The 22,915-nt window shown below is 40.8% G+C and overlaps 2 protein-coding genes across 6 annotated transcripts; one reads left to right on the top strand and one right to left on the bottom strand.

Annotated features, from left to right (window-relative positions):
* Positions 1 to 4,715: 4,715 nt before the first annotated feature.
* On the top strand, positions 4,716 to 18,867 carry pfkfb4a (6-phosphofructo-2-kinase/fructose-2,6-biphosphatase 4a). Of its 5 annotated transcripts, none has more exons than XM_041979743.1 (14): positions 4,716 to 4,874; positions 10,533 to 10,649; positions 10,779 to 10,875; positions 10,964 to 11,030; positions 13,034 to 13,108; positions 13,194 to 13,250; positions 13,323 to 13,444; positions 13,541 to 13,748; positions 13,827 to 13,973; positions 14,064 to 14,168; positions 15,469 to 15,598; positions 15,862 to 15,924; positions 16,021 to 16,085; positions 18,161 to 18,867. In XM_041979743.1, exons 1-14 carry the CDS (start codon positions 4,820 to 4,822, stop codon positions 18,218 to 18,220), a joined length of 1,368 nt encoding a protein of 455 aa, XP_041835677.1. In that variant the 5' UTR covers positions 4,716 to 4,819; the 3' UTR covers positions 18,221 to 18,867. The 5 variants fall into 5 exon arrangements, with proteins under 5 accessions (XP_041835677.1, XP_041835676.1, XP_041835678.1 ...); XM_041979742.1 differs by lacking the exon at positions 18,161 to 18,867 and adding an exon at positions 16,668 to 17,400 and having other exon boundaries at positions 4,717 to 4,874; XM_041979744.1 differs by lacking the exon at positions 18,161 to 18,867 and adding an exon at positions 16,668 to 17,400 and having other exon boundaries at positions 4,717 to 4,865.
* A 770-nt stretch (positions 18,868 to 19,637) lies between these two features.
* LOC121636332 (actin-related protein 2/3 complex subunit 4-like) lies at positions 19,638 to 22,784 on the bottom strand. The gene is made up of 6 exons (XM_041979746.1): positions 22,665 to 22,784; positions 21,908 to 22,026; positions 21,470 to 21,581; positions 21,280 to 21,375; positions 20,243 to 20,413; positions 19,638 to 20,150 (listed from the first exon to the last, which is right to left on the bottom strand). The coding sequence occupies exons 1-6, from the start codon at positions 22,665 to 22,667 to the stop codon at positions 20,145 to 20,147; spliced, it is 507 nt and encodes a 168-aa protein (XP_041835680.1). The 5' UTR covers positions 22,668 to 22,784; the 3' UTR covers positions 19,638 to 20,144.
* Between the last annotated feature and the right edge of the window lie 131 nt (positions 22,785 to 22,915).

Genomic DNA, 22,915 nt, shown 5'->3' on the forward strand with positions numbered 1-22,915 from the left:
TGCAGCTTCTCCATGTCTGGTTCTGACTCTGGGAACTGATAAGAAACTGGAACCAGATGACCTGAGGGTTCTGGTAGGTTCATTCTGGGTCAAGAGGTCTCTGATGTATTTTGGTCCTAAACCATTCAGAGCTTTATAGACCAGCATGTCATGATCTGTGGTGTGAGGCTCAGTTTTTCCAGCCGCCCTGAACGCCTCAGCTCCACCAGCTCTTGATTAGGGCTGATGCGCTTCACCTGTCCCAAGCTCTATTTATACAGCCCTGCAACATTCCTCCAGTGCCAGATCGTCTTGGTTCTTCCCTGCACGTATCCCGCCTGAATTATCCTGCCCGCCTGACGCTGATCTGACTTTGGACCTGGATTCTGATTCTGCCTGCTCCCTGTCTGGTACTCTGCTTTGGTTGTTATCTTGGATTACTTGGCTTTCTGACCCCTGGCTTGTCTAACAGGATTGGATTTCGGATCACGGACTGATATATCTGCCCCCAACCGGACCATTCACACCCTGCCTCTGCGGTCCTCTCATTCAGGTGCTTCTGCCAGCAACCTGTATCCCTCCATTAACCTCTCCTCTGTTCAGCAGCTTTCCTTCCGCAGTCTTCCCCCCGGCGGCCCTTCTCCAACCCCTGGATTCAACACCCTGCGCCCTGTTGGATTCCCACTGCTGGTACGTGAACCCTCAATCCCTCTCAGAGTTCTCATCAGCTGCCTGCCTCCTAACTTCCACCTTGTGTGTTCACAGACCCCTGAGCGGAGAAAAGCCGGATTGCACAATCTCATTATTCATCTCTGTACAATAAAGATCATATACCTATCCCTGGGAACCTGAGTATTTTTGAGTCCAAACATCCGAACCTTGACACAGCAGCAGAACTTTAAAGTCTATTCTGACAGATCGGCAGCCAGTGTAAAGACCTCAGAGCTGGACTGATGTGGTCCACTTTCTTGGTCTTAGTGAGGACTGGAGCAGCAGAGTTCTGAATCAGCTGCAGGTGTCTGACTGATGTTTTAGGTAGAACCTGTAAAAACTCTGTTACAATAATCAAGCCGACTAAAGATGAAAGCTGGACTAGTTTTTCCAGGTCCTACTGAGACATCAGATCTTTTACCCTTCATATATTCTTAAAGTGATAGTAGGCTGACTTTGTGATTCCCTTGATGTGTTTTTAAATTTGTAGGTCTGAGTCCATCTTTCTGGCCTGGTTGGTGGTTTTTAGGTGTATAGACTGAAGCTCTGTGGTGACCTTCAGCTGTTTCTCTTTGATACGTTTAAGCACTTTATTTATATACTAGAAGGAGTATTTAGGCTGTAGTTGGTCAAAAGCACTTTTTAATACCACTTAATTACTTAATTTGAAATCAAGATCATTTAATTACTTCCATTTGTCAGAAGTGATTGAACATAGAAATAGACTGAAGCTCTGCGGTGACCTTTAGTTGTTTCTCTTTGGCTCCAAAGACCTCCTCGCCTCAGTTCTGTTTTTGTTTAACCGAAGAAAGTTCTGGCACATCCAGTCATTAATCTCCTCAATGCATTTACCAAGAGCCTGTACGGGGCCTCGGTCTCCTGGTGACAATTTGTGAAATAAATGACTTTTCAGTGAACCTGTGCATCACTCCAGTAAAGATGAGAAGATGATTAAAAATATCAGAATAAGCACTTCCTGTTGAAACATACGTCCCTCTCAGCAGCTGGAATATCCTGATATGTTAGGGTCTTCAGTTTTATGCTTTATCTGGAACTGAGCTCAGGGTTCAACCAGTTGAAGAAATGTTTGAGTGTGCTGGACACAAGGCCTGTCAGATGGGTGGGGCGGAGGAGCCGATCAGTTTGGCCTTTTGGGAGGAATGTGTTGGGGGTAAATGACGGGCTGACCCTGTCATGCATAGCCCGTGTTATCTGAACACCTCCCAGCTGTTTCCTGCATGTTTCATTGGTCTGTTTCTATGTGTGACTGCTTCATTTATTCACAGAGGTGCAGTTGCCGGCTCTGCCTGACAATAAGTATCACTATCATAACGGTATCATTACATCCACTAAAATAGCCTCAAGTGCTCACAGACAGGTCACATGATGCTCATATTATCTAAAGAGAGCTGCAGCGGTGGCAGCCTAGCGCATGTCTGTACGTCTGTGCTTCTTCTGACCAACTTCATTTCAATATGTATAATTATGTATCACGGCAAGATGACTCAGTTCAGGTGAAATTTGCTTTCAGTTTCATAGCATCTCAGTCCTGTTTACTGGTGTAAACAAAGATAATCCATCTTTGGTGATTCTTGAAGACACAGCAGGAAACAAAGCTATTCATGCTGAGAGGTTTCTGGAATAAATATTAACTGTACTAAGGAATTACCAGTACTAAGGGAAAGTCTTCATTCAATACTCATTTCATTGTGCTTCCAAGCAGCCAGACTTTTCCTGTATTTTTTAAGTGGTGATGAACAATAGTTGTCCTGACTTTCTAAAGGCTATATGTTGGTAATTAATTACTTTAACATTGTTTTAATTAAAGGAAATGTCAAGTTACCCAGAATGCATTATTTATGCATTATTTGTGGTGACAAACAGCTATTTAAAGCATACAACCGAGCACGGTTTCACCACAGGGCAGGTGGAGCTCCATGGGTTTTTGATATTTGCATGAAGGGAGTCCTCAGGAAAAATAGGCTGGGAACCACTGATCTAGACAACCAGTAAATAAGATGTGCATACAGACAACTTAGCAAAGAACCATTTTAAATGATACGTTTAAGCACTTTATTTATATACTAGAAGGAGTATTTAGGCTGTAGTTGGTCTAAAGCACTTTTTAATACCACTTAATTATTTTGGTTAATGATAACTTACTTTCATTGATCCAATTAACTTGAAATCAAGATCATTTAATTACTTCCATTTGTAAGAAGTGATTGAATTAAGTTTATCTAAGCTCACTTATTAAATTAGTTCAACTTGATAGTCAGATTAAATCATTTAGCATTAGTTGTGTGAAGACTATGAAGACTCATGGGAAATGCAGACTCACAATCAGCAGGAATTTAACTAAATGTTACCCTTTAAATCTGAGTTACGCCTGACTTATGTTAACAAAGTTGTTGGAATATTCTGTTCTGGTTGCATGTTAAAGCTGGCACCGTGAGCCGATTTCTAATGTTTTATCTCAGTGTTTCAAATGACAGTACAATACTCCTATTATTGAAGCTAAAAGGAAGAAAATATTTTTTCTTTTACCAACAAGGTGATTCTGGATCTCTACTCTTGTTTTGGATTCTCAGAGCTACTGGGTGAAATCTGCATGTTGTCATGTCTTAAAAGATTTGAGAAAACTGGACAAAACAAAAGTACCAGACATAAAACAAAAATAAATAAATAAATAAATAAAAAAGAATGAAAAATATATCTACAGCAGTTGAACAGGGTCTCAAAGAGATGACCTTAAGAAATAGGGGGGAAACATCCCCGACACACAGGAACAGTGATGTAGCTGGGTCTCCATCTATCTGATCAGAAACAGCCAGGGTTGCTGTCGAGTCATTCTTTAGAAGAGCTCTGCCAAAATACAGAAGAACTGGACTGAAAACCAGTTGCAGCAGGTCTTATGACATGATTAATCCTCCCCAGAACCTTCAAGATTAAAGAAGCAGTGAGGGATCATTTTGACAGAGAACAGAACAAAAGGCAGTTTAAACTTTGGGTTAGTCACATAAAAAATACATGAAAGTTTGGCTTGGAGGGGTCAGGTTGTGATGAAGGATAAAAGTAATCATATCAAATTTTACTGTACAAACTTCCTTCCTTTAAATCTCTGCATTTATTTCCTGCTTTCTTGTAATTAAGGAACAAGATCTTTACACTGTTCTGAACTTCATGTAAGTCTTGCAGATGCTGCTGTTTTAGATTAAAAAAAACTTTCTGGATAAACAAAACAATCTTTGCTGATTCTTGGTAAAAAGGGAAAAACAAGTTCTACAAGGTGACTTTTCTGGAAGACTTCTAATGTCTTTCTATGAAAAAAAACACCTTTGACAAACCTTATAAGGCAACATAAAGATATGCTTTCTTTTCTTTTCTGTATTATATAAAGTGATGCACAGATACCAGTATCGGGTATCAGTGCGATACTATGTGTGTGGTATTAAAACCAATTTAAATGATAAAATTTTAAACACATTTAAACAACCAAGTTTATTACTAATGTTATATTAAAAATCCAGAATTTCCTTAACTCAGAGAGAGAAGATCATTTGGGGCGTGTAGGTGCTTTGTCACAGCTGTGAACCAAATCCACCAAAAACACTTTATCCTCCTTTTTAAGAAGATTCTGGCAGTTTTCATTTAAATGAGACTTATTTCATTTATGACTTGATTAACCTCTCATTTGCTGTATCTGACTTTCTGCTCCAGTGAACTGTAATGGATTTATCAGTACTCACACTCAGTACTTAGTATCAGCAAATACTCAAATCTAAGTACTTGTACCTCTGAAAAAAAAAAATTGTGGTATCTGTGCATCTTTAGTAAATATAATAAAATAATGCAGCCTAAATGCCAAACTGCTTCATGCTGTGTTTAACTCAACCCAGTCAGACCAGGAAGGATTTCCAGCTGTCAAAGGGGGGCGGGGTGTAAGAGGGTGCTGAGGACAGGTAGGCTGCCCCTGGACTACATCCATTTATATAACAGCCTACCTCCTGACTCCAAGGTCTGACACACTAACACACACTCTCACAGGGGGTGTGTACAATCAGCATCACTGTCGACAGGCTCTGTTGGACGCACGTACACACCGCCAGGCTCCATCACACAGACGCCCATGATGAGAGGCTGCTCCAGCCGATCCAAGCTCACGCTGAACCAGGGCAAGGCGGGTAAGAGACGCCGCTTCCACTGCTCTGTACATGCGAGCATTTAGGACCTTTATTGCTGATTTAACCGTATGAAAAATAAATCAGCGAGGGGGCAGGTCGTGCAGCCCCCAGAAGACGTAAACAAGAGTCGATGCGCGCGTCGCTGTCACCTTTCCCCTACAAAAAGGCAACAGCCGACAATCTCGGTTGTTTATAGTAAACAGCATCATGGGCAGCAGCTGTTTTTCTGTAATACAGATGATGAAGAGGCAGGCTGATGTTCTAATGGCTGCTGCCGACGTAACAGCGCCATAAAATAATAATAATTACCAGTTGAAGCGGACACAACCTTGGTGTGCAGTCCTGATATCAGTTTCAATCATTGATCGGGGCTGTTGTTGTGATTGGCCATACGGTGATCGTGAACATGTTGCAAGCGTTAACATTTTATGCATGTTTGGTGTGATTTGTGCAGCTCACACTGAGCTGCTGTGGGGGCACTCATATGTCATTTGATGCTAAAACCGTCTTTCAGAATGTGCAAATACTGACCTACTGGTAATATAAGGTTATCTCAGACTTCTATATTGGGAAGTGTTCAGGCTAAAGGCAGATAGCTGCATGTAGAGCTGCTGGGAGGAGGAGGAGCTCAGCTCCGTTTCCTGTTGACGTTCTGGTGTAAAGTATGCAAGACATTTCATTTACCCTAAGTCAGACATCTGACTCATTTCATACAAAGCAGATACAGAGAGCTAACTGTAAGTCTCCTTTCTTAGGCTTAACAGATACTATACAGTTTCTACTGGACCACAAAAAATCTAAAACTTTCTCCCAAGCATGAGTTACTGAGCCATTTCCTGATGAACCTGAAATGTTTTACAGTCTACTAGCCGTGAGGGAATTTGAGTGTAGAAGCTATTTAATTAGAAACCTCCATCTCCATCAAATTTAGGTCACAGGCCCTGTTGCTCCATCACCAAGGCTCTGAGCTTAATATAATCATTGCATCAGATAATGTCTAAACAGACGAGCAGATAGGCCTACTAACCTGAATATGTGTGACTTTCCTCGGCAGGTACAGTGGGATATCATCTGGTACAAAATCTTTGCAGAAACTATGACTATGTTTTTGTTGGCAGCATTGAAGTGGTGTAGATTCATCTATATGGTTGATTCACTTGACCGCACTATACTGACAGATAGTGATGCCAAAGCTGTTGGGCTAGATGGTGATATCAGTGTTTCTTATAGTGATGACTGGCAGGCCAGGGTCCATGAGGAAGCTGGGAGATGGAGAGCAGCAATGCTGCCATCTCATGGACATTGTCAGTGTGTGTGGATGGAAGAAAATGTTAATAACATTAAAAACACCATGGAAAAGACTTAAACATATCTAATAAAACAATAGACTGTTTTCAGTATATTATTGTTTTATAAAGGCAAGGCAGGTTTATTTGTAGCACGTTTCATATACAAGACAACTCAAAGTGCTTTACATAAAACATTAAACGCATGACAGAGGAAGCATTACTAGTTCATTAAATCAAACTTAAACAGAATAAAAGAAATTACATAAAAACCTAAAATAAGACAGATAAATACAAGGAGTAAAAGTTAGTGTGCGGAATTAACCCTTTTTTATATGAAAGGCAGCAAATAGAAAAGTTTTTAATGTTGATTTAAAGCAGCAGAGTTTCATCAGACCTGCAGTTTTCTGAGAGTTTGTTCCAGAAACTGAACACTGCTTCTCCATGTTTAGGGACAGAATGTAGACCTGACCCTGATGACCTTAGAGATCTGATTGGTTCATAACACACCAGAAGATCCTGAATGAAAAACAAACATACATTTATTAGCTAATGATGGTGTAGTGTCTAGTGGTTGGTGACCTTAAAGCAGACAGTGTGAAAATGCTTCCAGGTAAGGACTCAGACTTTATTTGAACCAGGCCCACATCAGATCTAGAGCCCTTTGCACTTGAGGCTGGAGAGATCTCTACTCTTGTTTTGGACCCGGCCTCTTTTATAGGGCTATCCAAGAGTCCACATGCCCATTCATCTTCTGCACCTGTCCCCGAGCTCAGCTTCAGAGCAGCTGAAAGAACCGATTTTAGACATGCAACACTACTCCTTAGACTTTCTGCCCGCAGTCTTTAACTCTGCAAAGTATTTTTGTTGACAGTCAAATATCCTTATTTTGTAATGTTACACTCACTAAAGGTTTAAACCAGCCCCAGCCTTTGCTGTTAAGCTCATTTAAACAGAACATGATCAAATATCCCTGTTCCTCTTAGAATCACCATTAACTCTGGACACTACAATGACTTTAGTCAAGTTTCTAAATACGACCTTCATACAGAGATACTGAACCAACAATCGTAATAAAAAAGACCTGAAACCGGAGTGTCTAAATGGAATTCAGCCATCCTCAATGTCATTATTTACCCTTCAGCTTTTCTTCTGCTCTGTGACAGCACCTGTTCTTCGTAGCTCATTTTAAAACCAACAGAAATGCTGAAAAGGAGCTGTTTAATTTGTGCTCTAGTCCCACACAACACACAGCCATACTTTTAGTTGTGACCAGTAAAACTATCAGGGTAACTCAGACTTTGTTGGTCAACGTTACATTTTGCAAATATTTCAGTGAAATGGGCAAACTTAGTGTGGCGTCAAGCCTTGAGCAATAACAGCAGAAAACCACGGTGCTAAGATAACATGAAGTCAAACATAATGCAGTGTTTCAGCAATCCAGAAAACGTGGTTTCCTAACGGTCTTGCACACGCACAGTTGTTCTTGCCGATTGCACCTCTGCTCGGGTTAAAAAGAGGGTTGGAGCAATGCCAGAATGAGCAATGTCACCAAGTTTAGCGAAGCCTAAATATTTATTAAGGAACCATTCTCCCCACATCTTAGCAGATCTCGACATTCCCACAGTGTGGAGAGACACATGGATCTGAACGGGTGCAGGCTTGGCTTTGCAGCATATCTAGGTTTTCTTCACTTTTGACAGATTTATGTGACAACATCTAAAGAAAAGGAGAAGTCAGTACTTCTACTCATGAGTCTTACTCTTAAAAGGGAAGTGGTTCCTCACCTTTTTATAAGAAATCTGCTAAGTGCACTTGAAATATCAAAGTAATATAGCTTAATTATACATTCTATACATTTTCTGTGCTGATGTTTGTGGAGGTTTCATATTTACATGCATGTGTCTAATTTCCTTTTTTTTATTATTATTTTTCATTGTCATTTCATGTGTGATATGTCATGAGAAAAAGAAAACCCTATTTTAGTTAAAAGAAATTTTAAGTAACAGGAGATAACTACAGATAACTATGGAAACCATTTAGGAACTTCTTCCAAAAGGTCATTTAAAACCATTTTATTTCTATTAATTAGTTACACTCATTTAATGATGAGTGTGTCAAAAAATGGTGGCAGCAAATGCAAACTAGATGAGTTTAGTATGTTCTTCTGTTTAAATCATAGTCAAAGCATCAGGAAAGTGTAATAAAGACTTCTTGAACACAAAATGCTTTGAAATAAAATGCTGAAAAAAGAAATAAAAAACAAATGGACAGAAACAGGAGTCGATGTTTGTGACCAAACTGTAAGAAACTTGCTGAAGGACACGAGATTTAAATACAGAAAAGTCAATTAAACCATCACTAACACCTAAAAATAAGAAAACAACAGAACAGAGAGCTAAATAGAAGCAGTTATGGATTATAGATGATTGGATGAAGGCGCTATTCAGTGATCGATCACAATCCTGCAGCTGCAGGTACAATGAAACATAAAGATGCCTGAAAACAAATTTCCACCAGCATTAATGATATGAGGTTGAAAGGACCAGAGGAGATGACTGTTGCTTACAGTTTTCTCATTGTGTCAATCAAAATGAGGTTTAATGATGCAGAGGCCATGTTTCTAAGGTCTGGATCTCAGTCAGATTGAAATAGAAAAACACTGTCCATCCATAAGCAGACTATCCTGCAAAGTTGATCTGTTAAGCCTCATGAAATGTTAATAGGATGTCATTGCTTTGAGTCCTGCTGCCTTCTAGAGGCTAAAAATTACATAGCTTGCTATATATATATATATATATATATATATGTGTGTGTGTGTGTGTGTGTGTGTGTGTGTGTGTGTGCGAATAAATGAAAATTAGAAAAGTAGAGTAATTATCAGGGAGTTACGGAATTCATATGAATATTGGACTTTGTCCCGTTACCAGAATTTTATTTTACTGTATTTCTTTACGGAGCACATACTACGTTACTTACGGTTGAGCTGAGAACGTGTTGCGTCTGTATCAGGTGTAGTTACGGTTGACCGTTGGTTTCCGGTGTCGCCAGACCTGATCACGTGACAACGGCGCCTGCAGAGAAACGAGAGAGAGAGAGAGAGAGCGAGACTGGCCATCTCCGCGCGGATGAAACACCGGTCACCTTCAGAGCAGCATCACGGGAAAGTAGCCCGTGTCAGTGTTCCCGCTGCGGCTGCCTCCACCTCTCCTCAACACGGAATGGAGAAGAAACCACCGTCAACTCCAGGGGAACTCACCCAGAACCCTCTGAAGAAGATATGGATGCCGTGTAAAAATGGCCTTCCCGAAAAACACATTTCCCAAAGAAAAGGTGCGTATGACGACGTGGCGACGGTTGGAAACTCGTTTATTACTATTATTATCAATAATAGTTTAACTGTTTCATGCTTTTTAAATGAAGTATAGTTAAAAATAAAACCGTCAGAGGTTTGTTGGTGAAAACTCAGCCAACCTGTCGAGTGACTTGAATAATTGACGCCTCGTTAATCCGTTTTATGTCGGTTTGTTTTGATGTGCTAGCTTATGGTTGCTGTAGTTTAAACCGCGGGGGAGCCAAATTCGCAGGGTTCAGATGTCTCGCTGCTGCAACCATCTGCTACACACAGTTATGTAAGAATGATGTTCACTGCAGATGGAGGCTGCTCGCATCGAGGAGAACAAACTGGTGCCATGGGTGCCCATCTCAGTACTTTGTGCCAAGTCAAGCACCAGTTGTTGGTAAACAGGAATTGTATCCCTGCGGTCATGTGCGTGATTTGCCGTTGGATGCCATTTTCTTTATGGTCACCTGTCCCCTCATTGACACCCGACTCTGAGGATTTTGATCCCAAGCGTTTAAATGGTCAGAACTTAAAGTGGAGCAACACTAAACATGTTGTTTGGCTGCGCAAACAAAGGAAATACTGCGCGTTACTGTCTTTAAACGTTAACAAATGCACAAACCATGACACCCGTGGTGCTCTCTGACCGATATATTTGTCCATGTTGTTAAAGACAAGCCTGCTTTTTCCATCTGTCTTCAAGGGTAAAAATGCAGCTTTTCACAACTACTCTGACACACCCCTAAATCAGTGACCTCTGCTCCTCAGTCTACTCTGATAAAGACAACCTGGTACTAAAATAAAATCTTTAATCTCCATTATGTGTTGTGCAAGGCACCATTAAGTTAGAATGATAAAGATTAAGAGATTACACCATTTATTATGCCATAAATATGATTATTGGAAAGCTTAGCTGAATAAACCGATGTGTATGACTGAGCTGTTACATGTTTAGATCCAAAGGTTTTTCATATGCGTAACGTGGGATCAGCACATGATTAGGGTTGTCTTGTCTCCTTTTCATTCCAGTATGTATGACCAATTGTCCCACCCTGATTGTGACTGTGGGCCTTCCTGCAAGAGGAAAGACTTACATTTCCAAGAAGTTGACACGCTATCTCAACTGGATCGGAGTGCCCACCAGAGGTGAGGATTTTCAGTGAGTAGAGATGTATAGACTTCAGTGAAACCGGGTAAAACTGTGCAGTAGTTAAAGAGAAATAAATTCAGTGTGTTGTGTGCAAATTTTACATTTCAGTCTTTTTTTTGCTCCAGAGTTCAATGTGGGGCAGTACAGAAGAGAGTTTGTGAAAATCTACAAGTCCTTTGAGTTCTTCCGTCCAGACAACGAGGAGGGGTTAAAGATTAGAAGGTACAAGTAACTTCTGGCACCTTTAAAATGTATTGAAAAGAAAAGGAACACAACGGTGTGATGTTTAAGGCCGGGCTTATTTTTGCAGGCAGTGTGCTTCAGCAGCGCTGAATGATGTGCGACTGTACCTCACAGAAGAAGGAGGTCAAGTTGCAGTAAGTTAAATGTTAAATAGACAAATCCACCAGCGGTTTTATGTGTTGTGCCATCTTGCAGCGCCACCATTACTGAGGTGGCAAGTCCTAATGACCAAGTATCTGCTGACACGGAGCAGCATGAATATCTGGACTGACAACGTTAGACAGGTCTACAGTTACTGATGAGGATGTTATCTGGAGATCTCAAAGTTTTTCATATTAGCCAGACATCAGAGCATTAATGGAAGCTATCGATCATCGGCCAGAAAATTATTTTAATAACTGGCCATCTGCATTAGAATTGAAAATAGAAGTCTGGTTATAATAAGTTTGTAAAGAAATAGTTTCAAACTTCTGCAAAGGCTGTTAATTTTCACTTTATTCAGATACTTGGCACAGTTTAGTTATAACTAGTTTAGGCTGCAGAACACCGTGTGTGTGATCTGCTTGGTTTATTAACTGAATGGTTTTTATTTTTTGGTCACACCCTGATAAAAGCAAATAACATCACATTGCACAATATCTCAAATTAGTCATTAACTCTCAGCAGCACCACAGCCCCTTGTCTCTTATGCTGGGCTTACACCAAACGATTTCACAGACTGAAAACGGAAGTCGCAGCGCTCCTGTCATCTCCATCGTTAGGTTTAAGGTGGTAATGTGTGCTTTTCAGGTCAGTCTTTCCCTAGTCTTGGGTCTGCAACAATATCAAACATGTTTGATATGACCGCAAGTCGCAGTGATGAAACACAATCAACAACTAATAAATGAGCTCTGACGAAAGCAGAAACGGGAATCCTGATAGAACAACGGCATAAACGGACGGAAAAAAAACCAGAAGAACAGGAAGCAGTGATGGAACGTCGTAGGTGGACCGTCCAGAAAGAGGCGCGAGTTATTAAGAAGTAAATGTGTGGATCATTTATGTGTTACAGGATAATCTAATGATGATCTAACAAATGAGAGAAGAATAGAAACTCATTCATCCCTCCAGATTCTGATGAGTAACACCGGATGGAGATGCAAAGCCACACTTAATAATGATGATGTGTAATTCCCTATTGATCCTGGAGGGAAACTCCCCTTGTTTGCTTTGCTGTGGGCAGATCCGCCCCGTTCCATATCAACTGTCCCACATATCACAAAAATGTTAAAAGAATCTAGTTGTTCTCTTGTAAATAGTGATTCTTTGTCAAATCTCAGTCTGAGACTAGGCTAAGACTTAAAGCTCTAAACATTTGTCTTTAGATGTGAGCAGGTGTGAGATGGTAGTTTTCTAGTCTTTAGCCCAGCGTTAGTCGGTTAGCATTAACCAGTATAGCAAACGTTACCTGCTGTGTCACATCAAGCTGGCCGGCAGCATGCATATGTACAAGTTACTGTCAGTTTCCTGATTTTTTGTCCACTGTCCCCCTCAGCGTCACACAGACGATGATCTTCATTCAGTTTCAATTCAACGTCTTTATTGTCATTGTACAACGAAATTAAGAAAATGCTAATCTCTACGGTGTTGAATATTAAATAAATAAACGACACTAAAATAGGTATAAAACATCACACACACAAACATTAACATTCTGCAGATATAGCACAATCCCTTAATATTGGCAGCAGTTCTAAGATCGGATATCCTGGGTGCGATGGGTCCATGAGCATATTTTGAGCTTTCCTGAGACAGCGGGAGCTGTACAGATCCTCCAGGGAAGGTAGCGGGCAGACAATAATCTAGTGGCGACCCTCTGGGGCGCTTTCTTGTTTGTAAGTAAAGCTCTGTGATCTTGCATTTCCTTTTTGCCACTGCTGTTCGAACAGCCAAGAAATGTGCAAGTCCTTCTAGATTTCCTGGACATTGTTAAGAAAATATTACGATTCTCATCTTTTCTACTTACACCTCAGAAATGGTGGACGGTTTACTTCCAGCGTTTTCCCACATCAGTCTATATTGGTGCTGATGGTTTATGCATGTCTAATTTATTTTATAAATCTAAAAGTTTCATCTGTTGTTGCTCTGTGTTAAATAGGTGTTTGATGCAACAAATACCACCAGAGAAAGAAGGGACACCATCATCCAGTTTGCAGAACAAAATGGCTTTAAGGTAACTTAATGAGTCCCAGCTGTGAATGAGGATACTTCTGCTGTGAGGGCCAGACTAACCCTGCGTTGTTTCCCTTTTATCTCAGGTGTTCTTCGTAGAGTCTGTGTGTGAAGATCCAGATGTGATACAGGAAAATATAGTGGTGAGTGACTGCTGGATTATTTGTGTCTCAGGAGGAGCTGAACTTTCACCAGTGTTGTGTTGCTGTGTTTAGCAAGTGAAGCTCTGCAGCCCCGACTACACGAACTGTAACACAGATGAAGCAGTGGAGGATTTCATGAAGAGGATCAAGTGTTATGAAAACTCGTATGAGACGCTGGATGAGGTTCAGGACAGGTGAGGTAGCGGTATTTGTGATTAGGTGTTAAATCTGATCTGATGGTGGGAGGTTATCAAATTATGTTCTAACACATGTTTGTCATCTCTTCTCAGGGAACTCTCCTACATTAAAATCATAGATGTGGGTCAGCGGTACTTGGTCAACAGAGTGTTGGACCACATCCAGAGCCGGATCGTCTACTACCTCATGAACATCCATATCACACCGCGCTCAATTTACTTGTGTCGCCATGGAGAAAGTGAGCTGAATGTCAAGGGTCGAATCGGAGGAGACTCGGGTCTCACACCAGGGGGCAAAGAGGTACAAGCTTCAAAATACAGAGGGCTTTTCCTATCTTAAAAAAAAAGAAAAACACTAACATCTTGCTCCTGTGTGCAGTTTGCAAAGAAGCTGAGCCAGTTCATCGAGACGCAGAGCATCAGTGAGCTGAAGGTGTGGACTAGTCAGATGAAGAGAACCATCCAGACGGCAGAGGCTCTCAATGTGCCCTATGAACAGTGGAAGGTCCTCAATGAGATTGATGCTGTAAGACACGCTGTGTTAGCTTCCAGACATTCGTAGTTTCTCTGTCCGATATTATTAGAGCTTAACCTATGAATGTGATGATATTTTAAGGGTGTCTGTGAGGAGATGATGTACGAGGAGATCCAGGGACATTATCCTCTGGAGTTTGCCCTGAGGGACCAGGACAAATACCGCTATCGATACCCGAAAGGAGAGGTCAGTGGTGAAGTGTTATCATTGAGCCTGTTTACCTGCATCGCAAAAATCTGACCATTGCCTGGTTTCTGTGATGATGGCGTGGTCATGTAGACCGTATAATCTCATAATGGCAGTTATCTGATTGTGAGAAATTAGATTAACACACTTAGATTTCTCCCCAATACTCTTTGTGCATGTAGACCACATAACTGATTTATTTCATTTTTTACATCTCCATGTTGATAAAACTGCATCGCTTCCGTCTTTTCAGCTTCTTAACAACGTGAGCAGCCGTAATCGTGGCCGTTTTAGTCAACGGTTTGGCTCACACCGAGCGCGGCGCGTGTCAGATACGTCTGGTCGCTGCTGTCCTCTAAACATGCGTGTCGGTGTGCTTTTGACGGAGCACACTGCTAAAACACCTCAAATCAAGTAGTTCATGTAGGGCCAGACAGGAATTCAGACACGGAAGCAGTGTACAGCATCCGGAATACTTTACTGAACTGTGTAAACATTACGCCATTAATCGGTCAGGAGGTCTTTTTTGTTTTGTTTTTTCCCACAATCATGTGATTTGTTGATCTCACTGATCCAGCTACGCGGACAACACTCGCGGGCGCTCTGCGTCTGACACACTCCCTGTGCGAGTTGACGCGCTAAAGAGGCCGGAACAATACGGCAGCTCACACGGACCCGGTGGAAATTGGCTGTAAGACCATAGGCACCACCATGTTCAACCGACATGAATGTTTTGAGAATAACACGAAATTACATCCAAAAGAAATCCAAGAATGGACTAGAAAGGATTTTTCCAGTATTTCTGAAGTGTGTGATTATTACAGCTGTCTGATTTCTACACGTCATGGGACTTTGATGGTCGTGTCAATGGGCTCATCGTGTGGAAAACATGTCTCAGTTTCAGTTGTTTTTTTTCTTTTTTTAACATGCATGTCCACGAACGCACCATCAAAGAAAATCCAGATGGCTGCTCCCCACTTACATTCTGCTAACGAGGCTCTGCTTTGAGTAAACACACAAAGACATCACTTAGGCTTTATGTGTGTGTGTGTGCTTTAAGTATAGGGTCAGGTTGTTTACCATTGGCCTGAATGCCCACTGGTGTGTTCTCACCTTTCGTTCATCCCATTACCTCCATTTAATTTCACAAAGGAAGATGGATTCAGGCCCAGTCAGCCAGTGCTGACGTTACACTTTGTAGTTAAAGTCTAGAAAGCCATTTCTAAAATATCTAATTACCTGTGCTTTATTTTCTTGGTATCTGTTTGATTTGCATTTTTCAATGTCTCTTCACAATTAGTCCTACGAGGACCTGGTGCAGCGGTTGGAGCCGGTCATCATGGAGCTGGAGAGGCAAGAGAACGTGCTGGTCATCTGCCACCAAGCTGTCATGCGGTGTCTGTTGGCCTACTTCTTGGACAAGACAGCAGGTCAGTGCTGTGTGGAGCAGGTGTATGTTTTATTATTACAGTTCAAGCTCTTTGGTAGATTTACAGGTCATAAACTGTAATCTCTCTGGTCCGTGTTTATATAATAACCTTTATCTGAAACATGGTATTAAGTCAGTTCTCGGGGCAGAGTGGAGGGGACATATGTTCATTTCATTCACTATTCCAGATAAAACTTCAGTAAATGTATACAGAGCTTCATGTTTTTGACTGTGTTCTTGTCCTTGTTGTATTTCTCTTCACAGAGGAGTTGCCGTACCTGAAGTGCCCCCTACACACCGTGCTGAAGTTGACACCAGTGGCCTATGGTAAGGCTGCTCTTTTATCAGTGTTTCTCTAAACCTGCTTGAAAATAACAACCGAACTCTCCTGCATGAACAAGTGAAACAAACATGTCTCAACAGGCTGTAAAGTTGAATCCATCAGCCTAAACGTGGATGCAGTCAACACGCACAGAGAAAAACCACAGGTGGGTATCACAAACACACACACACACACACACATCACAGCACGACTGACTCACTTATTTCATGGCAAGATGGTTGACGAAGGGGTTGGTAATAATAGCTTCACTACAGGTTTCAAATATAATGCACACTGCTCTGAAGGCCAGGTTTCAAAGGTTCACAGACACGATGCCAAATGTTAATACTTGAAAATGTTCCACAGTTCACCCTCATGCCTTTCAGTGGGTTGTTGCAGTATTTTTAGACATCAGTACAACAACAAATTCTGTGTACAGTCTTTAAACTGTGAATATGTACTCTTGATAAACAACAATCCAAGGGGACATTTAGAAAATCAGCAGAAGCAACATTTTCATATCGATTACCATTAAAGCCTGTTTGTGGGGCCGCTTGTTTTTCTTGTAGTAAATATAAACGTGCATGCAGTAATTTCTCCTTGATTTGCACTGCTAACACACATCAGGTCAAGACGTTCCTGACAGCGATGAAACCTTCAGCCATGTGAAAAAAGTCCTACACTGTGTTCAGGTGCTTTCATGTGTCCCTTGTGTTTTGATTCCTCCTCTTTGTTTCTCATCGAACAGAACGTAGAAGTGACACGGATGTCAGAGGAGGCTTTGCTTACTGTGCCATCTCACCAATGAGGCAGTCCCCCCCCCCCCCTCTTTTAATCTTCATTACGCACAATGAGCCCTCAGATGCACAATCTACATCTAAATTCTTTCAATGAATCTCTCTCCGCTGTTCTTGTTCTCCTTTGTTTTTCTTCCACTTTTATCTTAAGACATGATGATGGTAGTACCTGACTGGAATCCAGTTTTTAATTTTCGATCTTGTCACGGATCTTGTCGTGCACATTCTCCTATTTTTGGAGTGAATGAGAAGCAAACGAGGATCTTTTTGAACTGATGCACTCCCGACTGTGAAGCGGTGAAGCTCCAGCACCTTATCCGTTGAAGCAATAATTAACTGTAGCTAATATTTTTATTTTCTGTAAAAGTGATTTTGCATTGTTGACTTTTACCACTGCTTTGTGTTTTTGTTGGTAAAAGTCAAGAAACTGTAATCTTGATTTTACATCGCTGCACAACAGAGCCAAGTTGTGCATTTTCTTCTGTTTTGCACATTAAATCAACTGTGTTTAGTTTCTTAGGATGTGTAATACTTTAATGGAAATCCTGAAAGGTACAGAGAAACGTTGTTTTGTAAACAATAAACGAATCTTACAGCATCTTCACATCATTGATCAGAATGGAGAGGAACATATTTGTCTACTGTTTCTAAATAAACTCCACTCTACCATCTCATGGATCCTTACCACATGCTTTCTTGTGATTTATTTTAGAAAGTTTGGAATTAAAGCTGCTTTACTGTTTAAGATGATTTACAAACAATAAAACGTTCCCTATGTAACTTGGAGGTGTGGAAAAGGCTTGGCATGTGCTTCTTATCGCTGCTATCAGGTGAAATGGTCACAGCCGTGCCCGTCCTGCTTTACTCTGCCATGCAAGCTGAAGACTCGAATATTTCCCGTGCATTCATATGCAAATATTCCCCTGGTCTGAATAACAAGAGTGCTGCCATTCATCAGGCAGAACAAGACGCTCACTGTGCCTGGCACAGATGAGTTAAAAGTCATTACAATGTGTAAGCTTGTTAGAATCTTGGCATTTAGCTTTAAAGTGTAAATAGTTTAGCTGCAAATGACATTTAAAAAAAAAAAAGTTGCAGACCCAGTGTAGTTAATACTCTAAGTGCATTTCAGATTAATCAGTCTTTCACAAAGCTGGATGATAGTGGACTGACTGCCAGTTATTAGACAAGTTTCATACATTTACTTTAAACTGAAACATAGCACTGTACTGGAGGCTGCTGTGGCCAACTTTTATAGAACAGCAGACTAAAGACTGTTGAACCAGACGGTTTAAGATGCACTAACAGGACCGCGAGTCCCCTGTCTGCAGTGTTTTTATTGCAAATAAACTCCAGCTGCAAAGCTTCATTGTTTCTTGACTATAAATGCAGATGCATGTGTTTTCATGCAAAAGATATCTGACAGCTGCACTCCTCCTTCTAGAATGTGGCTGTCCATCGTACAACTGAAGACGCCCTGCAGACCGTCCCTCCTCACCTCTGAGGTGTCGGAGCCCAGTGAGCCTGAAGTCGGACCTCTCACCTCTTCGGTATTCTGGTTGCACCTGTGTCCATGTGGATGACGTGCCTCCTCTTCCAACGCTGCCATAAAAACATCTTTTTATGTAACCTGCATGTCCGTCTTTTTCTAAAGGATTTCAGAGAGCTGGACCAGAACGTGAGCGTCTGGGCTTCGGTTTTGCACAGTGGGGGGTTAAAACACAGATTGTCTGATTTTAAACATATTCAGTGTTGATAAGGTGCAGCACTAAAACTAACACTGAAAGTTACTGTAAGCGTCAACCGTGTGGTTTGTTCATATTGTGATTTTTCTGCTGCATGTTTGACGTGGTATTCTATTGTGCAATCATTATTTCACATAACAGTGTCTTCTGTAATAATGTGCGATTTGTGGGTTTTAAACCTACTTTAACACAAAGTTCAGCAGTGATGACTGAATGGATATGTGGTGGATTGTATATATATTGTATTGTCTCAGCTACAAAAAGGGAGAAAATTGTTTTGTGAAGCAATTCATGTGAGCATTAGACAAACAAAAAAAGGAATATTAGGTAAATTTTAATTGTTGCTTGTGACTAGAAAATGTATCTTCTATCTCCACTATAATAAAGATGTTATTTTTTTAAACCAGCCCGTCATTACGTTTCTTGGATTGATTCATTTGCCACTTATTTTCTCAATAATTTGAATGTGAGGGATAAAACAAAGTTAATGGCCAACACTTTCACACAGGAGGAAAACTGCTTTAGTCTGATTATTTCAGGCATGTGAAAGTTGTCAATGAAATTCAATGAGTAAGAGATACTTTAAGATGGATAATCGCATGTTTGAATGAGCCTCTGTCCACGCAGCATTTGCAAAAACATGAAGGGAGTGCTGAGTGGGCAGGAAACTAGTAGGTGGAGCATAAAGAGGTGGGTGGCAGGGTACAGATTAATGATAATGAGCCTGGATAAATTACAACCAATTTAGCTAGCTGTCCAATTTTGTAACTAAAAGTTAGGCAACTTCATCGTATTGTGGTTGATCTTTACCCTGAGGCGTCAGTAGCTTAGTGGAGGGGTTGGGTGTACAATGCGTCGTATGTGGTGAGACACTGCATGTACAGCCAATCCTGCTGATGAAGTAACTGCATGCATTATCATTATTATTATGTATATGCAAAAGACTTTCTCATCGAGCAAATGTTTCCAAATGAATCACTCAGATGAAGCTGTAAGTGTGAGCACACTCTTCACTGTGTGCAGCACTTCCCCTTCCTCAAATGAGCTGTGCGTGAAACCAAATATGACCTAAGCACCACCTAAAAGCAACTTCCTCAGAAAGAGAGCAGAACCATTTATAGGTGCCGCAGCACATAAAACAAACCATAAATGGTGTGCTTTGACTCGACACACAAGTATAAACAACAGACTTTTATTCTCTTAATTTCTTACATGGGTTTTGTTTTTTTTGTGGCGTCTTCCTCCATGTCATATAATGCCACACAGATGACTTCCTCAAACATGTATGTCCTGGACAGAGACAAATTTAAAACAACAGCGACAGAACATACAAACTTACGTACACAAAATACAAAAACCTGCTCGTTTTATTTGCGACAACGCGTCTTCCGCGCTCCCTGTATTCATGGATATCAACTTGATTAATACTTTAAGGACCCGCCTTTGTTTGGGGATTTGTTCAGAGAGGCTGAGAATGAAACTGGTAAATATCTCATTATATACAGGAATTGATATTCGAGAATACAGGGAAATACTTGAGACGGCTGCAAAAGGGTGCCACATTGGTCACGTCCCTCCTATCTCCTTGATGATTGGCTGATCCCTCTTTTAGTTCTCCACTCGTGCTGATTGGCCCTTAAGAGTTTTCCCGAGGCTTGTATGAGACCAGGGACAATGCTGTCATCAGAACTGAAGAAGAGAGGATTTAATTAGCTGCAGCTCTGGAATTTGCACATATTCTGATTACAGGCTCACATCAAACAAGCAGAAACATTTCTTACATTCTTCAGGAACTCTTCAGCAACGATACGAGCCCTGGCGTTCACGGACAGCTTCATCTCGCTGATCTCCTTGTCGATCTCCTCCATGAAGTGGATGACGAAGTCCACCAGTTTGTGTTTGTACATCTGCTCCGTGTGGAAGTTGGTAATCAAGAAGCTTATATCATACCCCTGCAAAAACACGCAAAATACGAGTTACCAAATAACAGGTTAACATACTAGAATATTCCTCTCCATCAGACCCTCCTTGTCGTTCCAGAGGTGACTGAGTTTTGTCGTACCGACACTCAAACTGTGGAATAATGAAACTGGTTCCCATACTGGACACTTTTAAATCACATCCTTACAAATTTTCGGCCCTGGCATGTAGCACAGCATGAGAATTGTGTGTCTTTGTCTTTTAATGTATTTTTTAGCCTTTTAGTTCGTTTAGTGTCTTAATCTTTAATAAAGTGTTGTCTTTGTTGTTGTGATTTCAGTCTTTTTTGTTTTAGTCTTGTAATTTCATCTAGTGTACCATAATCATTTAATGACTTCTAATGTAGTCCACTGTTGTAATTCCTTTATTATATCTTAATCTGTTCATTTCTTTTAGTGCATTTTTATTCTTTTAATTGCTTTTAGTGTATTTTAGTCTTTTAAATTTCTTTTAGTTTTTAGATTTCTTTAGTATATTTAAGACATTTTAGTGTATTTTGTTTCCCAAATCTTTTAATGTCTTTTGGAGTGCAGAATATCTTAATGTCTCTATGTCCTAAATAGTTATGTTGCATATTTAAACCACATTGGCATCCGTTTTTATAACGTGTTATATAAATAAAGTGGATTGAAAGTTACTGATTGAATTGTAATCAAAGGAATGCATGTAATGATATGTTGATGTTTGCATGCAGTTTTCATAATATTTGTGCATCAACAGCCTTTTAAACCATTTAAAAGATGATACTGTTCCTCACTGATTCCTCTTCTACCACTCACTGGTTATATTCTTCCATAAAACTTCTCATATTCTCGGCTCCAGGACTCTTAACTCTTACCTCTACTGGTTTCCTCCTCAGAATGAAGAAGTTCTCAGCTCTCATCATCATGAAGCGCATGAACTTGTGGCAAAGGATTTTCTCAATCTCATCAGCCTAAAGTGGATCATAGCAGAAAGTTATTTTTTTAAGTCCAAATGAAAATCATTAATAGAAACAGAAAGTTAACCATCATGGTGGGTTTAATCACCTGCTTGACAGCAATGCTGACCCTGACAGAGTTAATGGACCCCTCAATGAGAACCTTCTCCTTGTCATTACGACTGATCACCACTGGCTGAAGAAGCAGCTCCTTACTGCTCCTGTGAGCACATAAACAGGCTTTCTCAGTTTTAAAAATTCGGTTTTACAAACACAGACTCAAGCATAAGACCCCTGAAAGGTCAGAGTTACTCCAAACATTTGCAAACAGGCTGCAGCAAGTTCCTTTCAGCCAATTTCTGAGCCTTGCCCATGCTTGTGTCATTTTTTCTCCTTTCAATACTTTGTTATGCAATTCTACACAAGCTGAAACTTGTCTAACAGCAGCAGATGAACGAAAAACAGCTTAAGGGGAGGAAAAATGGGAGGAAGCAAATAAGTTTGACAGCAACCAAGACCACTGAGGATCCATTACCAATTCACATACCTGACTTCCACCTCCGGCTTGTTGTGACGCTCCACCACCTGAGAGGAGAAGTTCTCCAGACAGAGAGCTGCCTGCAGGGTGGACCTCACCGCATTCAAGTAGGGGCGCAGAGTCGCTGTCTGGGGAGAAATGAGGAAAGATCAGTATCTGGGTGGATCCCTCTGCAGAGAGGATCCTCCTGTATAATGTGATGCTTATCAGATGAGCTAACAAGTGACCTATGAGGTCAAGTTTTACAAGTATCCAAGATGAGCTGAGCTTTACCGTTCATTTAACAAAGTAATCCTTAACCATGTTACAACAGAAAAGCATCAGACACAAAAAAAAACCCCACAAATTAGGTGTGCAATGATTTCGATTGATTTATTTTGCATGTAGCAGTGGGTGGGATGCTTCAGGAGACCGAGACTTGGAATTATTAATGTTAACTTGTCACTGTGCTAAATATATATGCTAGTTTACCGTCCACAAATACCTACGTTTTGGTAGAGCTGCATGCTATATGCTACGTAAACGAGAGAAAAAAAAAACGGGAAAATGGGCCGAGAGAAAGAGACAGCTCAGCTCAATCGCTCTACTTTCTGCATACCGTATCAAGGATGCCCGTTCTCTCATTTTACAACAACCAACCATCAAAATCGTTTGTGAGAAGCTAGGAGCTAGCTAGCTAATCTCGCCAGGGGTAAAATCATATTTTTTGGGAGTAAACAGTTAAATGATAAAACATAAAAGCATATAATCAGTGCAAGAGACTTACCATTTTGAGCTGTGAGAAGACGGAAGTTCCTCAGCCACGCCTGGGACGACTCTTCCGTAAATCCTACATTGTCGAGTAAATCAATGGTGTGTTTGTTTTACTACGCTCTTGGCATGAGGAGGTGGGGGTCTGTACACCACACACTTCATGCTATGCATACAGTTTCTAACTCCGCCCAGGTGTAGAATATTTTAAATAAAACGAGCACACCCTACGATGCGTTCATTCTGCTTTGCTAAGAGGAGACATAT

Source organism: Melanotaenia boesemani, chromosome 3 (genome assembly GCF_017639745.1).
Source record: "Melanotaenia boesemani isolate fMelBoe1 chromosome 3, fMelBoe1.pri, whole genome shotgun sequence".
NCBI lineage: Eukaryota > Metazoa > Chordata > Actinopteri > Atheriniformes > Melanotaeniidae > Melanotaenia > Melanotaenia boesemani.

Coding starts and splice junctions, on each gene's coding strand:
- LOC121636332 (XM_041979746.1), bottom strand. Junction 21,376..21,469: donor TCAGCATTGCTGTCAAGCAG/GTGATTAAACCC, acceptor GATCCACTTTAG/GCTGATGAGATTGAGAAAAT. Junction 20,414..21,279: donor TGAGGAGGAAACCAGTAGAG/GTAAGAGTTAAG, acceptor GTGTTTTTGCAG/GGGTATGATATAAGCTTCTT.
- pfkfb4a (XM_041979741.1), top strand. CDS start 9,289: ATGAAACACCGGTCACCTTCAGAGCAGCATCACGGGAAAGTAGCCCGT. Junction 13,251..13,322: donor TGATACAGGAAAATATAGTG/GTGAGTGACTGC, acceptor TGCTGTGTTTAG/CAAGTGAAGCTCTGCAGCCC. Junction 13,974..14,063: donor TCCTCAATGAGATTGATGCT/GTAAGACACGCT, acceptor TGATATTTTAAG/GGTGTCTGTGAGGAGATGAT.